Source organism: Mesoplodon bidens (genome assembly GCF_964165515.1).
Source record: "Mesoplodon bidens genome assembly, chromosome: 6".
Taxonomy (NCBI): Eukaryota; Metazoa; Chordata; class Mammalia; order Artiodactyla; family Ziphiidae; genus Mesoplodon; species Mesoplodon bidens.
In genome coordinates, this window is record NC_138162.1 from 108,681,203 (window position 1) to 108,699,756 (window position 18,554).

General features: G+C 43.6%; 1 protein-coding gene across 1 annotated transcript in view; it reads right to left on the bottom strand.

The window, feature by feature from the left end:
- NUGGC (nuclear GTPase, germinal center associated) overlaps positions 1–18,554 on the bottom strand; it is a 48,173-nt gene that overhangs the window by 4,725 nt on the left and 24,894 nt on the right. The window contains exons 11-17 of the mRNA XM_081237601.1: positions 13,816–13,921; positions 11,984–12,117; positions 7,216–7,380; positions 5,198–5,355; positions 3,544–3,685; positions 2,285–2,393; positions 1,076–1,212 (exon numbers count right to left, since the gene is read on the bottom strand). Of these exons, the coding sequence (XP_081093727.1) occupies positions 1,076–1,212; positions 2,285–2,393; positions 3,544–3,685; positions 5,198–5,355; positions 7,216–7,380; positions 11,984–12,117; positions 13,816–13,921 (951 nt within the window). The remainder of the gene's footprint in view (positions 1–1,075; positions 1,213–2,284; positions 2,394–3,543; positions 3,686–5,197; positions 5,356–7,215; positions 7,381–11,983; positions 12,118–13,815; positions 13,922–18,554) is intronic.

Sequence of the window (18,554 nt, forward strand, 5' to 3'; positions counted from 1 at the left end):
TCTGCAAGTATTTGTAGTCGGTGGTAATATGTTAAATGATGGAAACTAAACCACGCCTGGTAAATGAGATACCTCTTAGCCTGGTCCAGGAGATATTACATGCCTTGTATTGTGGAGAAAGGTATTTTCCATAACTGTGGTGATGCGGGGAGAGGAGATTGTGCAGAAGCAGGTTTCAGGAAGCAGACTGGTTCAGAGGTGGACGGAAATAGCAAGGAGCCGGGGTCCTCAGGACGTTGGGAGAGAGTCAGCTAAGCCTGGACTGAGGCTGATGAATTTGGAAACCCTATTGGCTTGGGGCCTGGGGGGAGGGGGCAGCCAACAGTACCTTGGACTAAAACAAAGAGTTTATATTACCTGGGGAGGGGTTGGAAAGCTAAGAGACCCGGGGCTGGGATAAGATCATCCAAGCGTACTTGACAGAAGCACTTAGGTTTGAGGAAACTGTTAGGAACTGTCTCCTGAGATAGTGTCACACCTAAATCTATGCCAGGGACTGACCTATAATAGTTGACTGGCATTTATCTATTGGTATTTTATGTAGACAAGTCATTTTCCCTCATTTAAAAATGAAAATCTGTCTTAAGATTATGCTATTGCCAGAGCCAGGTTACCTGGTCCCAAATCCCCGCTCTGTAACTTACTAGCTGTGTGACCTCCTGATACACCTCTCTCTGTCTCAGTTTTCTCATCTGTAAAATGGGAACAATAATAGTATACTTCACAGAGTTGCTGGGGATTCAATGAACTGATGTTTGTGAAGAGCTTAGGATCCCCTCTAGATAGTACAGTTGTCCTAGTGATGACTCAGTAAAGAGGAAAGAGGCAGGAGAGAGCTGGAGGGGCTGCATTTCTGAAGCCACGGCCTCAGAGAGAAGCCCGAGCCAGCATGTGGTGGCAGTGGAGGCTGGCCTCCTCCCCAGAATCATGGCCATCGGTTGGACCCTCTCTGGAGAAGGCATCCGGCTCTATTTGGGCCCAGACAACTACTACTTCTTCTGTCTTCTGTACCTGCTTCCTGTGCTCCCCCAGGAGCCTCTTTGAGACTGGAATTCAAACCATGGATGTCAAATACCTTCAGCTGGTGAAATTGGTGCTGCATCCTTTCTTGAGCCCGTTCAAACATGCCCTCAGCCACCTGCCGGTCCAGCCCTCTTCTGAGGACATCTTTCATTCTTTCACATGCTTTTTTGCCCGTGATCTGAGCTGCCTCTGGCAAAAATGATAGTCACAGTCACAGCACAGCAAGGACTTGCTTAGAGACCTTTAGCATCAGAAAGACAGACAAGCAAACAGGGACTTCCCTGGGGGTGCAGTGGTTAAGAATCTGCCTGCCAATGCAGGGGACATGGGTTCAAGCCCTGGTCCGGGAAGATCCCACATGCTGCAGAGCAACTAAGCCAGTGCGCCACAGCTACTGAGCCTGTGCTCTAGAGCCCACGAGCCACAACTGCTGAAGCCCACGTGCCACAACTAGTGAAGCCCGCATGCCTAGAGCCCGTGCTCTGCAACAAGAGAAGCCAGTGCCATGAGAAGCCCGTACACCACAATGAAGAGTGGCCCCCGCTCACCGCAACTAGAGAAAGCCTGCATGCAGCAACGAAGACCCAACGCAGCCAAAAATAAATAAATAAATTTATTTTTAAAATAAAAAATAAATTTAAAAAGCACATTTAAAAAAAAGACAAGCAAACAAACTATACACACACACACATACACACACATATATATTATACATACCTACATACATACACTTATATATATTCATACATGTAGCACCATTTTCTACACCGTGGAAATAGAATAACATGATACAAAACACTAACTCAATATTTAGATCATTTTCATGTTGAAAATCTGATGAGTGAATTAAGCAGAGGCTTCCAAAATTCCAAACTCACCCGCCCACCCCAGAAAAAAAGAACAGTGGGACCACCAAACCAAGAAAAAGCTGGAAAGTGAGTTTACAAATACTTAAAGAAAATAAGAATGAGAATTGGATAATGGATTTTATAGTTTAATTAGCTGAGATGCAGCATGGAGAGAAGCAAGGTGTCTAGATAAAGGGTGGACAGAAAGAACTAGAAACACACAGATAGAAATGGTTCATGAATGACCCCTCCCCACACCCTTGCAATTGTTTGGTTTTAACTTGTAGACCGAGAGTGTTATGGGGACTTAGGACACAGGAGGACAAATACTTTGAAGAGGGAGCAGCAGACAAGGATGCTAAAGGAGCCGAAAGACCCCGGAGGAGGTGGAAAAGTTACCCTCGGGGGCCCACCTTCGTAACAGGGCTTCAGGTCGTTCTGAACAGAGGTGCTGAGAGACTCATAAATCCTCCTCTTCTTTCTGAGGATGTGTCCCTCCAGGCCTCCCAGGATGGCACTTATCTGAGAATCCACGTTAACAAAGAGCCATTTGTGACAATCCCTTAATAGAAACAGGGCAGGGGTTCCCGTGTACGGCCACCGCCTCCTCTGCCCTGTATTATCGTTGGCTGTTCACACGTCTCCGCCACTGTGAACTCCACACAAGCAGGAACTTTATCTGAAGCACTTTTATATCCCCAAGTGCTTCCCACAGTGCCGGGCACCTCAGAAAACTCGATAACTATTTGCAGAGTTGAACTCGGGTGCATGCAAGCTGCTGGGATGGGGCATTTGGGGGAGGGTGGGGGAGGCACAGGCGATTTCTCTAGTGTTACCCTGTAACTTGGGCTGGGCCTGTGCTGTGGACTGAATAGTCATGTTCCCCCAGATTCTTATGTTGAAATCTTAAACCCCAATGTGATGGCATTAGGAGGTGGGGCCTTTGGAGGTGATTAGGTCTTAAGGAGGGAGCCTTCCCAATTGGGATGATTCCCCTTATAGACAAGGCCCTGTCTGCCATGTAAGCACACAGCAAAACGATGGCCACCCGTGAACCGGGAAGCAGGCCCAACCGGACACCAAATCTGCCTGCGCCTTGACCTTATACTTCCAGCTTCCAGAACTGTGAGAAATAAATTTCTGCTGTTTATAAGCTGCCTGGTCTACGGTATTTGTTACAGCAGCCCAAACAGACTAAGACAGCCTAGACTAAGAAAATGAGTTACAGACAAGAGTCTTGAGGACTCAAAACTAAAAAATGATCTGCAAAAAAAGACACTTCTTTAAACTTCACCGCTGTGGATAATACTTCATGATATTGGCAAAATGATAAAGAAGTCAGTGAGAATGTTACAAGTGGATTCAAATGTTTATACGTCTAAGGATTCTTTGAAGATTCTTCTTGGGAACTGGGGCTACTTGACAATCTCAGCATTTACTGTTGCTTGCTTCTCAGTGGGACAAAGCTTGCTACGTCTGTAGCAGACTCAGGACCGCTTCTCTTTGCCCCATCCCACTATGTTCTGTATCCCACAGTGCCTGCTATAAGGTCCACCCAGACCCTGGACACTCCAGGGAAACAAGTGGGAAAAGACAGGCAACCTCCAAAATCCTGCTGGGAAGAAAACCACTACCCAACCTCGCTGCCCTCTTCACTTTATAAGGATCTTACCTCCTGGATCAGGAAACTCTTTTTATAGCTATCATATTTCCAGCCATTTCTTATCCCAATTTCCGTCATCTTCTCCTGCAGAGAGTGCTTAAAAGCATCTATGTGGGACATCAGAGCTGAACCATCAGCGGGCTTCCCAGACCTACAGGGGAAAGCACCATAACATGTTAAGAGACAACGGTGGCTACTGTGGGGTTAAAACAAAGAGGAAACTAGCTGGTATTCTTTTACTCATTTTTAAGAGAAGGCGGACGAGATCTAACAGTTATAAAATTCCTATAATGAAGTCCGTGCAATGATGTCCATTTTACAGATGAGAAAGCTGAGGTTCAGAGACAGTAGCTAATGTGTTCAAAGTCACACAGCTAGTAAGTAGCAGGGCCAAACCTTGGGCACTGATCTGTTTAACCTCAAAACTCATAGTCTTTCTGCTGCCCAGGTGTTCCCACTTGGAAGGGTGGGACGAACTACACCTTAAAAGATGGGTAAGATTTAGGGACGTGAAAAGAAGGAGGAGGCATCCTCCACAGGGACGACATAGTGAATTAGGTTTCAGGACCTCCCAGGAATAAGAAGCATCAGGTGAGTAGAGGAGAGGGCAGAGGCTTGAAGTCCTAGCTCTCTACTTATGAGCCGGGTGACCCTGGGAAAACTATATGATTCCTCTGAATGGCAGTGTGTTCACTTGTAAGAAGACCAGAGCCACTTCAGAGGGTTATGGGGAGGATGGGATGACATGATGCATGCAAAGTGCTTAGTACAGGTTCCTGGTACATCTCAGTTGCTCTTTGCTGTCCTCAGGCTGGTTAAAGCCAGGGGGTGACACTGACCGGGGGGTGGGGAGAGATGGGAAAGGCTAGTTGGAAGCAGGTGGAATGTCTTGAAGGCCGTTCCAAGGAATTTGGAGTCTACCCTACAGATGTGTAAACAGGGGTGGGTGAGTGTAGGTAGAATAGCAGGATTCCAAACAAATTTAAAGGAAGGTTGGGGGCACGGGGGTGTGGGCACTGAGTAAGAACCGAGCAAAGGTAGAATGGCTCAAACAGGAGAGGGCGGTAGGCCAGGTGAAATGCCAGGGGCAAAGGAGGGAGACTGGGGACAGGCTGGGGATTAGGAGAGACTGTTTCTGTGGATGGAGAAAAAGATTGGAGGTCAAGGAAGAAGGGAAGGACGGGGCGCTGTGAAGGTTCAAGCCCCCCACCCCACGCCACGTGTGAGCATGCTGTGTGTCAAAAGCAAGCAGAGTCATCGTGAGCCCCTTTTCCTTTTCTCATCAGGGAAATTTATGAAGGCCGTGTGTTTCCTTAACTCCACACTCTCCACCAAAAATACCCCTGTCCTGGGCTCAGCTCTATAAGAAAATGGATCCCCAGTGCATGTAGGAGATATTTGAAAAATAATGGGAATCATAATATTAATCTGAAAGCAGCATCTCCAGCTGCACTCCAGGTCACCACGGGGAACTTTTTTATTTTGGGGAGGGAGGAAATTTTTAAGTAAACCAAACTAAGGCTTTTGTGTTTTGCCAAAGACTAAGTTTTCCTCCTCAAGTTGCAAGCTACTCTGGACCCTTCCAGGTCCAAAGTATAAATACTTAAAGATGAGCGTTCTTCGGATGTTTGTTCACAGAGGATCCAAGTGAAGGATCCTTTACCTAAAAATGCCTCCGAAAACAGGATCAATCTGTTCATAGATGGGCTGCGTGATGGCTTCGTTCAGATCTATTCTCCCAAGAGTCCTGGAGGCATAGATACCGTTTTTCAGGCAAACCGCTTTCAGAGTCTGGTGAAAACCCTGGTTTCCTTTACTCCTCTGGATAATTAAACAATAAGATAGTGGAGTTAGTAGGTGTTACCTAGAATTCACGGGATCAGAGTTGCACTGCCTTTGGCCAAACACCATTACCAAGAATCACAGGGAAGAGTAGAGACATGATCTTTCAATGTATTATTAAGCTACACAGAGAGGACAACAGTCACACCTCAAGTTGGCGGGTGCCCCTGCCCTGGGTTCCCAAAGCATCCTCTGCTCTCTGCTTACATACAGCTTTGCATTTGTCTCTTTACTCATCAGGCTGCTAAACTGGACCATCAGCTGGTTCAGATCAGGCCCGATGTTTCATCCAGCGTGATGTCCTCACCATCTGGTCCTGGTGTAGGTCATGCTTGATAAATATGTGCTAAATGATCAGTTATTCAGTGAAAATGTGCTCTGCCTCTACCGCGAGTATGCATTTTAGGTTTTCCAAGCACAGCCTCGATGTTTTACACTTTTTATTAAATATTTGATAAAATGTAACTTGATGTGTATCTCTTTGTGATATTTTCTCCCAGAGACATAAACTCACACATCAGAAGAAAAAAAATAATATGAAGCTAGAGCTATAAGAGACTTGACAAATTTTAGACACATGGTGATTGATCCTCAGTAAAGAGAATAAAAAATACATTTGCACTGACTGAAATTTCAGTAGAGGCCTTTGTGATCATTAATCAATGATATATGTTTTAAGGGAATATGTTTTAAGTGAATGGCCATGTAGCATGGTACAACTGGCATCATACTATCTCTATCTATCCATATTTACCTTCCCATATCAATCTATCATCTATCTCTATTTTAATATTCTGCCATTTTTACTTAATATTATAACATGAGCATTTCCTGAATTCATTATAAATACTTCCAAAAAATTATTTGAATAACCACGTAATGTCATATGGGTGTATCATAATTCACTTTAGCATTCTCGTATGATTAGACATTTAGGCTATTTTACTATGTTACCTAAAGATATGATGTTAGTACATACATGTCTGCCCAAATATCTGATCGCAAAGGCAAGTTGCTTATCAAATAGGAATGCCCTGGGTTGTGCCCATAGTCACAGAGTAAAGAAACCATTGAGGGGCTGAGGAGAGAGGGGACGGTTCCTGGGATGAAGCCCTGGTGGCAGCCTGAAGGTGCCTGATGATGCTCCTTCCTCCACAAGCACATTGTCTCAGAGGACTGGTCCCCACCTCGTGCCTTCACCTTCTCAGCACCCACCCACTCATTCACTTTTTGTGATCTGGGATCTTCCACCATCGTATAGAAACAGTTCTCTCCAGGATCACTTCGTTGCCTATCGTTATGAAACAAATTACCCCAACCTTCATGGCTTAAACAACCACACACATTTCTTATCTCTCATCCCTTAGAAACTCCATATAACTATTGAATAATTAAAAGATAAAACGACAATTTGTGTGCCAAGTGAGAGATTATAGGGTGCTTTCTTACTGTGTATCTAATTGATACTTACATCAGCCCTGTGAAATAGATTGGGCAAGTGTTTACCATCCCCATTTTACAGAAGAAAAATCCCAACAGGCTTAAGTGGGTTTAGGGCCTTGCCCAGGCCTACAGAGAGGATGTTTGCTGGGGCTGGCATTCCAAACAAGACCCTCGGATCCTAAATTCCAATTCTTTCTGCTGCACATGGACCCTTCCCTGCGTCCTCACAATGCACAAACAATTCACTCAGTATGCTTTCCTGTGTGCAATTTTCACTCTCTCCTAAGTTCTTCTAGCTCTTTATTTCTTTCAAAAGCAATGGGATAGTGAAAAAAGGTGGAGAATCAGGCAGGCCTCACCGAACATCACGGTTTTTCTTTTTAGCGGGTCACTCACCACCAGGCACGCCCCAAGGATCCGTCGGTAGGAACTCCTGGCATTTCGGACCCCTTCTTGCAGAGGCTGCACTATGCGGGCAAAGCACTGGTCGATGGCCTTCTCCAGCAGCTGTATCTGCTCTTCCACAAACCTCCGCAGGCCACTCACGTGCAAGTATTCGTTCTAGGGACAAGGGCCATCAGGAACATGAGGCCACCCCCTCCCTAAAGGCACTGTCTCCTCCAACTCTGCTTTCTTTAAGTCTGTCACCAACACAAGATTTAGCTTGAGCAGATCACCCACGGTGGACTCCTCCCTGTCATCCCAATAAGGCACCCTTCAGGGCACAGAACTCCTTAAGCTTTGTGGGATTGGAGAATTGAACAGATATATCCTCCTGCAACTTTTCCTGGGGTTTAATCCATTAGGTTAGTTGAAAGAGTAAATATTTTTTTAAAAATCCAATGGTTATTAAAAGAGATTTTTCCAGTGACATCTGATTCAACAAATATTTAATGAACTTCGTGCACAAAGCAGTTTTGGAGGATAGGGTTTCTCAAACTTTAACGTGCATAGGAATCACCAGAAGAGTTGGTTCAAACCCAAGGGCCTGGGATTCTACATTGCTAGCAAGCCCCAGGTAATACTGATCTCCTGGACCCCACTTTAAATAAACAGCAAAGCTACAGGACCACAAAAATAAAGACTTGGTTCCTGCTTCAAAGGAGAATAGTCAGGGAAGAAAATATCTATTCAAATAATACAAGGGAGTGACCGCCAGGGGCAGCCTTGACCTCTAGGTTCCAAACTGGGAACTTTGTAGTGTCTGTCCCCTGCATGAGAACCCTGGGGACCACACGGTGCCTGACTGCAGTGGAAAGAAACCACACTCCTTAGCTCATCACTTAAGGTCCTTCGTGGCCAGAACTCAATCAATTTCTCCAGCACCAGCAGCTGTTTGCCCCAAAGTTCCTCCCACGTAGCTGCCCCTGAACTTGCAACCATTCCCCAAACGTGCCATCCTTTTGGTCCTTTGCATGTGCTCTTCCCATGTTCTCATACACCCAAAGCTCAAAAGTCACTTCCCATGTGATGCTCTCCCTGACTCCCCGGGCAGAGTTGGGGTGCTCTTTCCTGGGCTCCCGTTGCATTTAGGACACCCCTGCTGTGCTGTGTCTCTCTCAGACCATGTGTCTCCTGCCCTGGGCCAGGACCTTGCTGGAGAGACAGACTCTGTTATTCATGTTGGTTTATTCCAAGGCAGGGCACGGAGAGCATGGTCCATAAACATTTCTGGGGTGAATGAGTGGCGTGGAGAAATGGCTGGATAACATAGGCTCTTAACATGTATTCCAAATTTGATGACAGAAATAGCTCTTGAATTGAGGTGTGACCTTACAGAGATGACTTAGCATCTCTGGATCGCAAGGGCATCGTCTGTGAAGTAAGTGAATGGGGCTGAATGGTCCTGAAAACAGCCTCAAACTCCTATACCCTGAGTCTCAGAATAGAGGAGTTTTAGAAGTTTATGGAAACTATTCCACTTCAGGCAAGCCCTGGGGAGTTTCAGAGTTTTCACTAGTTAGAATTCTATAAGCTATACTTTCTCCCCCAGAGTTCCTTCTAGATTCATTGGAGTTTGTGGTGTCACTAGTGATCAAAGTGAAAGAAGAAAAAAGTCATGAGAAGAAACTCCACAGGCAAGATTCTCACAAAGGCTCACTCTCAAAGAATCCTTGTTGAAGAAGCAAAAGAATGATAAGAAGGGAAGGGGCTGGAAACCAAAGAGCAGCAAGAAAGGGAAAGGCTGGCATCTACTATGAATAAACGCAGGACTCATTCAACATTGAGATCATCATAATCAACTTCCCACTGATTCTTCAAAATAAAGACTAGATCCCTGTTCATTTAAAATCACTAACTATCCAAACTCTAAAATTTTTGGTTTGAGTCACAGTCTTAAAAAATGATCCGTCACATATATTTTTAGATTTGATTTTTTTTTCCAGAATGCAAAGGAACTGACAAACTCTTGGCTTCCAGCTTTTCATCAGAGAACTAAGACTGAGACCAATATCTGAGGCCAAAGAATGTTGAGTAAGCCTGCTGGCAACTCCTTCTAAAAGGCTATCACAGAAGTGCCAGCCAGCCCCCTCCTCTGTGTCTTCTGTCACCTGCAGTCTGGCTACAAGGAGGGACTGAGCCCCTACACGGGTTGCACCTCCATACCACGCTCCAACTTTGATTGCAAAATGCTTTGTCCTGGTGTTTATAAAATAAACCAACCACACACAGCACCACATCTGATTCATTTTCCATCAGCACTTCCAAAAGCAATCTTTTTCTGGGCAGAGAGGCAACTTTCACCCCAAAGAATTTTGGGGGGAAGTTAGAATGTCAAAACATTCGCTAGTATTTCAGAGGACAAAAGTCAGATTGGAAAATCTCAGATTCCAGGAGGGTTTCTTTTTTCTTACACAGAACTAGACCCAAACAAGGAATAAGAAATACGATGAAAAAGATGGTGAATCTTGCTCTATATGGCACTTATATATGGCACTTTTAATTTCTAAAATGACATTTGACTGACACTGTGTGGACCATCAAGAGTTGACATTGCTGGGATTTCCCTGGTAGTACAGTGGTTGGGAATCCACCTGCCAATGCAGGGGACACGGGTTCGAGCCCTGGTCCGGGAAGATCCCACATGCCGCGGAGCAACGAAGCCTGTGCGCCACAACTACTGAGCCTGTGCTCTAGAGTCCTCGAGCCACAACTACTGAAGCCCACACGCCGCAACTACTGAAGCCCACACGCCGCAACTACTGAAGCCCGTGTGCCTAGAGCCCATGCTCCGCAACAAGAGAAGCCACCGCAATGAGAAGCCTGTGCACCGCAACAAAGAGTAGCCCCCGCTCGCCGCAACTAGAGAAAACCCATGCACAGCAGCGAAGACCCAACGCAGCCACAAATAAATAAATTAATTAATTAACTAAAAATAAAAGAGTTGACATTGCTTACTTTTCACACTGAAGTCAGGTCCCCACCAGCTGCCTCTGCTCATCACTCCACAGGGCCCTCCCAGGTTCACTGTCCCACATTCTCAGGACCAGCCCTACTGGTACATATTTCTCTCCCCTTTCCCTATTCTGCATAACAAGAAGTCAGACATCTTGGCTGTGCAAATCTGACAGCTGACAGCAAGTGTGGAAATACAGAAATACCAACCAAATGAGAACACACAAAGGCTATTAATTTAGAGCTTGCTATAGCAAGAGAGTCAGGGGCCATCACTTGCGTTTGGCAGACACTCAAAGGCAAGCAGAGGGGTGGGAAGGCTTCTGGTGCCCTGATCAGAGCCCCCTGGCATGGGGCAGCCGTAGGTGGAGACCTTGAAGCAGGGATCTTATGTGATTCATGAGGATGCATATTTATCTTTTCTTGATTGGTCCTCAGTTGGAAGCAGGGATAAAGATTAGGGAAGCCCATGAGCTAACAAGGCTGTCTGTGATGAGAGTTTCATGGGCAGCCAATTATAGTGAGGATGTGTGGGGTCAGAATAATGCAGCCTGCTGGGAGACTGTCATTTGCAGAATTGAAGGCAATGCAATCGTTGCTAAAGGGTTTAGTTTGGACGGGAGATGTAACCTTCCAGCCATACTTCTGTCATTTGAATTTGATGGGTTGTTTTTGTGTATTTCGGGTTGTTTAAATTCTTTTTTCTGTTCTGTAAGCAGCCATTGCTCGTATGTGAAAACACCTAAGAGAAATGGTAATCTCTTTGCCATAAAATATGGATGACAGTTAAAAAAAAAAAAGGGATAAGGGAAGCCATCCGTGGTTAACAAAGGTCTGGCCATTTGGGGCTGATTGTTTCAGAAGTTATTGTTTAGCTTCTTAGATTGTTACTAGAGATAGTGGTCTAACTTCCTACAAGTTTTAGAGCAGGCTGGCTTCCTGAGCTGTTCATTGTAGATGGGGGGGTTGGTTTCCCAGGCAGTTTGCTGCAGGCTGTGGGTCAGAGTTCTGTTTTTCTATGTGCTTGTCTGTTTGTATTTTCATTCCCTCACAAGGAAACAATGCAGATGGTGATTGATTCCAGCAACAAAGCTTTCTCCCAAACTCTCCCAAACCTCGAATGTAGCAGCTTATCCCTCTTCTATTAGGGTAAAAAAAATTCATCCATCAAAAAGATAACTTTGTCCACTCCTATGAAAAAAGTCATTTTTAACTGGTTATTCAGAAGACCTGCATTCTAGACCATGAAGATAATATCTCTCTGCTGAAAGGCCCTCCTCTTACATTATATAACCACGCTGCTCTGAGTTTGAGATTCTGACAGCACCAGGCCATGCAGGAAGTCCACAGGCAGAAGAACGCTTTTTGGACTGTATGTGCACACATGCCTCTTTAGGATAACCAAGAACTGACATATTCCAGTAAAAGTAGACAAATCCCACCTGCCATTAAGCACATTCTACCTGATTCAAGTCTCAGGAGAGGCAAACGTGACTATTTTTACCTTTTCCTCTCAGCCCATCTGTCGTAGGTAAAACATTCTTTTCTTTTCTTTTCTTTCTTTCTTTCTTTTTTTTTTTTTTTTTTACTCAAAGGCTACAATGTTAACCCTCAAATTAACTTTCTGCTCTCTTTAGATTCTCTGAGCTTAGGGTCTTCCTCTGATGAGGAAAGAAAGATTACGGTGAGTTAATTTTCTAACTTGGTAAGAGGGAGCATTCTTCCCAGGCCAGGAGGCAGAGGACACACAGCCCAGGGGTCTTCCTACCGGCAGGTTGTCCGTGCAGCTGAAAGTGTCTGTGAGGAGTAACAGGCCAAAAGCTTCAGTGACATACTTGGTCACCATCCTCCTCTTCTTATCCAAGAGCCTTCTCCTGATATATTCTCTTAACTTGGGGATTTCTGGAATTCACAGGCAGCACAAACAATTTGAAAAGGCCAGAGTTGGTGGGACATAGAATTCTTACAAGTTAACAGATCAGGCTGGCAGTCTGAATTAACTTCCGCTGAGGTCCTGTGTGGGTGGGTTGCTCACTAAACCAACCTATCTGTTTTCCCCAGTCTAGGAGCAGCAACTGTGGATGGTACATCAGCAGTGACGCATGCTCATTTTATTCAGTGGTAGAGAACAAACTCTGTGGAAAAGTTCAGGCTGGTTAAAAAAACGGGCACTTCCCTCTGGATGGTAGTTACCTGGATAGTATATAGAACCGGGGGCTCATATTTCTAAAGCCTCAGCCATTTGGTCCCGCTAGACTTTTCTATCTAGATCAAATAACTATTAACATCAAAATAGTGCATGCTTGCTGTAGAAAGGGTAGGACCTCTGACACGTGCAGTTCCAGATTAGACACGTATCTTAGTCCAAATCCTCTGTTAGTCGGAAGATAACAGATGTCATGCTACTTCCCCCCCCCCATCATCCCTGTAAGTGGAAATGTTTCTATATTATTCCTTGCCTGTGCCGTGCTGATTATTTCTTTGATATCCTTGTTCAAGCAGTTCCCCATGTCTGGCAACTTTTCACATCTTCTGCTCCTTAATCGCCTTTGACACTCATCCATGTCTAGTGACATATAGGCCCATTTTAAGCCATTTTCAGCTGAGATCAAGGTCAAGCTCAGATCCTGCCTCCTCACCCAGCTTTCCTTCAGTAATCCAGTCCCACAGGTCCTGGGTTCTCTGAATTTCTGCTGTACTCAGAGCACCATAGAACTAGCCTCATTTTTACTTTGATTTTTGCACGTGGCTTAGTATAGTAAGTCCCCTACTTACGAACCTTCACGTTGCACACTTTCAAAGATGCAAACGTGCATCTGGTTCCAGCAAGGAACCAGAACCTGTGCCATCCACGTCAGGTGCGAGTGACATTGCAGCTGGCCCTCCATCTCCTATTGCTGACCATCCTTCAGCTCTAGCATCTCCCACCTCCTCTCCCTCCTCCAGTCAGTAACTCTTCTTGCCTGTTCACTCCATGCCAGCCCCTGGATGCGACCTGTTATTCTGTACTACTGTACTTTTCAAGGTACTGCACTGTAAGGTTAAATATGTTTTCTTTATTTTTTGTGTTTGTTTTTTATGTATTATTTGTGTGAAAAGTATTATAAACCTATTACAATATATTACTATATAGCCGATTGTGTTAGTTGGGTACCTAGGCTAATTTTGTGGGACTTACGAACAAACTGGACTTATGAACGCACTCTCGGAATGGAACTCGTTCGTATGTAGGGGACTTACTATATTAGCTCTTCAGGTAAATTTCAAGTTCTCTGAAGAAAGGAGCCATGTTCTCTAACCCTACCCCCACACCCCCAAAGAAAAAGCATGCCATGGATGCTTTTTCTACCTGTCCCTGGGTGAGCAAGGACTCTCAAGGCAAACACTAAGGAAATGACAACTCATCGTAAGATTTGGAGGAGAAAGGAATTGTGGTCTCAGGTACCACAACAATGCAGAGAGAAACACGCATATAGCTGCTCATAGGTATAGAAACTAGAAGTGTGGCACAGAAAGTTCTAGAATGGGAAATTCAGAGTCCCAAGCTTAATCCTGAGACTTGGAGTGATTGAGATGAAAATATATATATGTATAAATTACCAGTTTCCTCCTCGGTGAGGAGAGTCTGCTGCCAGTACTCCTGGGCGCTGACCGTGTACACCAGCTCTGAGTCTTCCAGAACCCTGGAGTCTGCTGGCAGTTTTCTCTGAAGTGAGAGAGGCACACAGAGAACAGAATAACTCAACCGCTGCAAAGGCAACCATGCACATGCTCCACAAGAGCCTTCAGCAAACTTTAGCTCATTCGCTTTCAGTTCTGCACAAGCCCTGTAGGAACAAGCAATAGTCCCAGTGTCAAATGCTCCCTTCTGTCCACCTTACAAGGTCAGAGGTCGTGAGGACACTGTTGCAGAGATTCTCTTGGGAGTTAAAAAAATAGCAATTCTAGAAGGAAATGTATAGAGAAAATAGTTCAAAAGTGTATTTAACCTTAAAAAAACTAAAGATAGAGTTACCATAGGATCCAGCAATCCCACTCCTGGGCATATATCTGGAGAAAACTGTAATTCCAAAAGATACATGCACCCCTATGTTCACAGCAGCACTAGTTACAATAGCCAAGACATGGAGGCAACCTAAATGTCCGTCGACAGATGAATGGTTAAAGAAGATGTGGTATATATATAATGGAATACTACTCAGCCATAAAAAAGAATGAAATAATGCCATTTGCAGCAACATGGATGGACTTGGAGGGCCTTATGCTACATGAACTCAGTCAGGCAGAGAAAAACAAATACCATATGATATCATTTATTTGTGAAATCTTTAAAAAATGATACAAATGAACTTATTTACAAAACAGAAATAGGCTCACAGACATAGAATACAGACTTACAGTTAACAAAGGGGATAGTTGGGGGGGAGATAAATTAGGAGTTTGAGACTAACATATACACATTGCTATATATAAAACAGGTAAACAACAAGGACCTACTGTATAGCACAGGGAACTATAGTCAATATCTTGTAATAACCTATAAAGGAAAAGAATCTGAAAAAGATTAGATAGATAGATAGATAGATATAGATATTATAACTGAATCACTTTGCTGTACACTTGAAACTAACACATCATAAATTAACTATACCTCAGTTTTTTAAAAAGGTATATTTAAATGTTCAGAGGGGGGAAAGTACCAGGATCCATTTTGGAAAAAGAATCACAACCCTAACAAAGGCAGCGATGGGCAGGAGCCAGCTTGGACCAGCTCCTGAGCATCCACCGTACACAGCTCCTCCCAGCTCCCCCCTCAGCACCAGCACATTGGTAGCTTGAGACTGGCAAGGGAGTATTTACACCACAGGAATCGGCAAATGGTACACATTGGGCCTTTTTTGTTTTTTAAACAGAGAGCTGACTGTTAAAACGTGTATCAATTTTTCAGCACAACACAACACAACACTGGGCAAAGTTCCTATAAAAATGCAAGTTTCTTAACTGGGTGGTTAGTCATCCTACACATTTAAATGCAGAGTAATGTTTAAGCAAATGATGGTTTTAAATGTCAAGGAATTAAGTATCATATGAGAAATTTTTTATGATTAGAAAAACATCACCACAGAGAAGTCATACTAGAATGACACATAAATGATGTTTCATAATCTTTCATTCTTCTCACTTAAAAGAGAAAAGCCATAAAGAGTATGCATGTGTATGCATGGGTATATGGGGGTGGTAAAACACAGTAGGGAGTTGTCAACCTTCTTCTGATGCAAAGATATAAAAAAGCTGAGTGAGTGGTCCACTGGGAGAGGCAAGAAGCTGCATCTCTGGCAAGTTGTGAGCCCATTTAGTCAAGGCTGGAATAGAGATTGCTAGAAGCCCCACACTCTAGTCAGGACTAAAGTTATATAAAGGAGCTGCCAAGATTATTATTTTTTCCCTGCTTGATAGTTTTGACTCTAGGAAAATGTTTAGGGAAAGTTGACCCCACTTTCTACTGGGAGATAAAACTAATGTGCAATTAAATGTTAGTAGAGTTTTAAAATAGTTGAAAGGAGTATTCCTAGCTTTACCCAGGTGTTTGCATTATTTAAAATTTTCCTCTAAATTTTGTATATCTTTTCTAAAAACTATTGAAGATTAGTTGACACTTCTTGTTATTGTAATCCAAAGAAATATTTTTATAGTGTCAATGGGATGGCTACAGTAGCAGGTTCCGTATCATTGTTAAAGAGAAGTAGAAAGAGTTACAGTTGGAGGGTAGGATCCAAGAGCTAAGTAGATGCTCATCAGATTATCCTATAGAAAGATGAGCCACTGTTATCATTTACATACATGGTTTTTAATAACTATATATAGCATAAGGTATTAAGTTTGTAAGAAGATATTGTATATAAGAAAGGAGAAAACCTGGAAGCTCAGAATAGAAGTGACACAAGATGGAAGCAGAATCAAAAAGCATATAGTAAAGTTGGAGTTAGATTGAAATCAGGAATATAATTTGTAACCCCATTTAAAAAAATTTTTATACAATTTTTAAAGGTTACTTTTCATTTACAGTTATTACAAAATATTGGCTATATTCCCCATGTTGAGCCTATCTTACACCCAATAGTTTCTGCCTCTTACTCTTCCACCCCTATATTGCCCCTACCCCCCCCACTGGTAACCTCTAGTTTGTTCTCTATATCTGTGAGTCTGCATCTTTTGTGTTATATTCAATAGTTTGTTGTATTTTTCAGATTCCATATATAAGCCATTATCATACAGTATTTATCTTTCTCTGACTTATTTCACTTAGCATAATGCCCCCCAAGTCCATCCACGTTGCTGCAAATGGCAAAATCTCATTCTTTTTTATGGCTGAGTAGTATTCCATTGTATGTATGTATGTGTGTGTATATATCTCTATCTATCTATTTATCTACATATATATATATATATATATATATACACACACATATATACACTGCAACTTCTTTATCCATTCATCTGTTGATGGATACTTAGGTTGTTTCTAAGTCTCAGCAATTGTAAATAATGCTGCTATGAACATTCAGGTGCATGTATCTTTTTGAACTAGTTGCAACCCCATTTTTTAAAAAAATGTATATTTTCTAGCTTCGTCATTAAAATGACTTTGCAGTGATATCACCCTGTCCACTTCTTTTACTTGTATGAATTATTTGATATATACCCCTTGCACCCCAACTTTTATTTTTAGTATTATTCTCTGCTAAAAGCAACCCAAGTTTCTTTGATAGTAATAGTTCCATGCCTTGGGGCAGGGAAAAAGAAAATGGGCCTGGATATGTTCTTGTTGCCAGAGAGGAAAGATATATTTTTTTAAATGTCTGGGTAATGCTAAAAGGAACCAGCTTAAATTAAAGGCTCCCATTGGCCAAGATGTGAACTTGAACATCAAAAAGAACACAGTAATTCTGTGAAAAGCCATGAGTTCATTATAATCCTCAAACTGAGTAAAATAATAAGGTATTATGAAATAATAAGCTCTATCTCTATCTACCTATCTACCTATCTATCTCTCTATCTATCTAAAGGTCTCTGCCCTGAGTTCCCAATACAGGGCTCCTAAACCCCTTATAAATAGGGGGTTTCATTCTAACATTGAGTCTTTGGCCCCAGTTCCCAGCACAGAGCTCCCAAATCCCTTGGAATTTCTACCCCCACCCCCATTCTCCAGAGAGGGGAGAGGAGCTGGAAATGGAGTTAATAATTGATCATGTCTATCTGATGAAGCTCCATAAAATCCCAGTAGTGTGGGGTTCGGAGAGCTTCCAGGTTGTGAGCACATCCACATACTTGGAAAGCGATGCACCCCAGTTCCATGGGGACAGAAGCTCCTGTGCTGGGGACCCTCCCAGACCTCGCCCTATGTATCTCTTCATCTGGCTGTTCATCTCTTATCATATCCTTTATTATATAGTAAACTGGTAAATGTGAGTGTTTCACTGTGAGTTCTGTGAGCTGTTCTAGCAAATAACCCAATGCAAGGGAGAGGAGGTCATGGGAACCAATTTGTAGCCAAGTCAGGCAGAGTTGTGGGTAACCTGGGGACCTACTTCTTGCGATTCATATCTGAAGTGGGAGGCAGTCTTGTGGGACTAAACCCTTAACCTGTGGGATCTGACGCTATCTCCAGGTAGACCATGTCAAATTGAGTTAAATTGTAAGGTGCCCAGCTGGTGTCAGAGAGAATTGCTTAGTGTGAAGCAAACGCCCACACATCTGGTGTCAGAAGTATGAGTGCGGTAGTCATGTGCGAGTGAAGGAGAGAGGCACTGGAGCAGTAGCATAGGTTTTCTTCACAGGTTTGCTAAAGCAAAGGCAAAATGCTGTATAATAATCAGCTCAAAAGACATGCCTGAGAACATCAAAACCCAGCTTTCTTTTACCTGCCACATACAGTTAGTCGTCCAGACCTATGGATCTGAACCCCCTATTAGTTCTTGAATGCATCTCTATTTCTATGGTTACTGCCTAGTTCAGGTTCTTATCACTTCTTTTTTTGGCTACGTTGGGTCTTTGTTGCTGTGTGCCGGCTTTCTCTAGTTGCGGTGAGCGGGGGCTACTCTTCGTTGCGGTGTGTGGGCTTCTCATCGTGGTGGCTTCTCTTGTTGTGGAGCACGGACTCTAGGCATGTGGGCTTCAGTAATTGTGGCATGCGGGCTCAGCAATTGTGGCTCACGGGCTCTAGAGCACAGGCTCAGTAGTTGTAGCTCACAGGCTTAGTTGCTCCGTGGCATGTGGGATCTTCCCGGAGGGCTCAGACACATGTCCCCTGCATTGGCAGATGGATTCTTAACCACTGT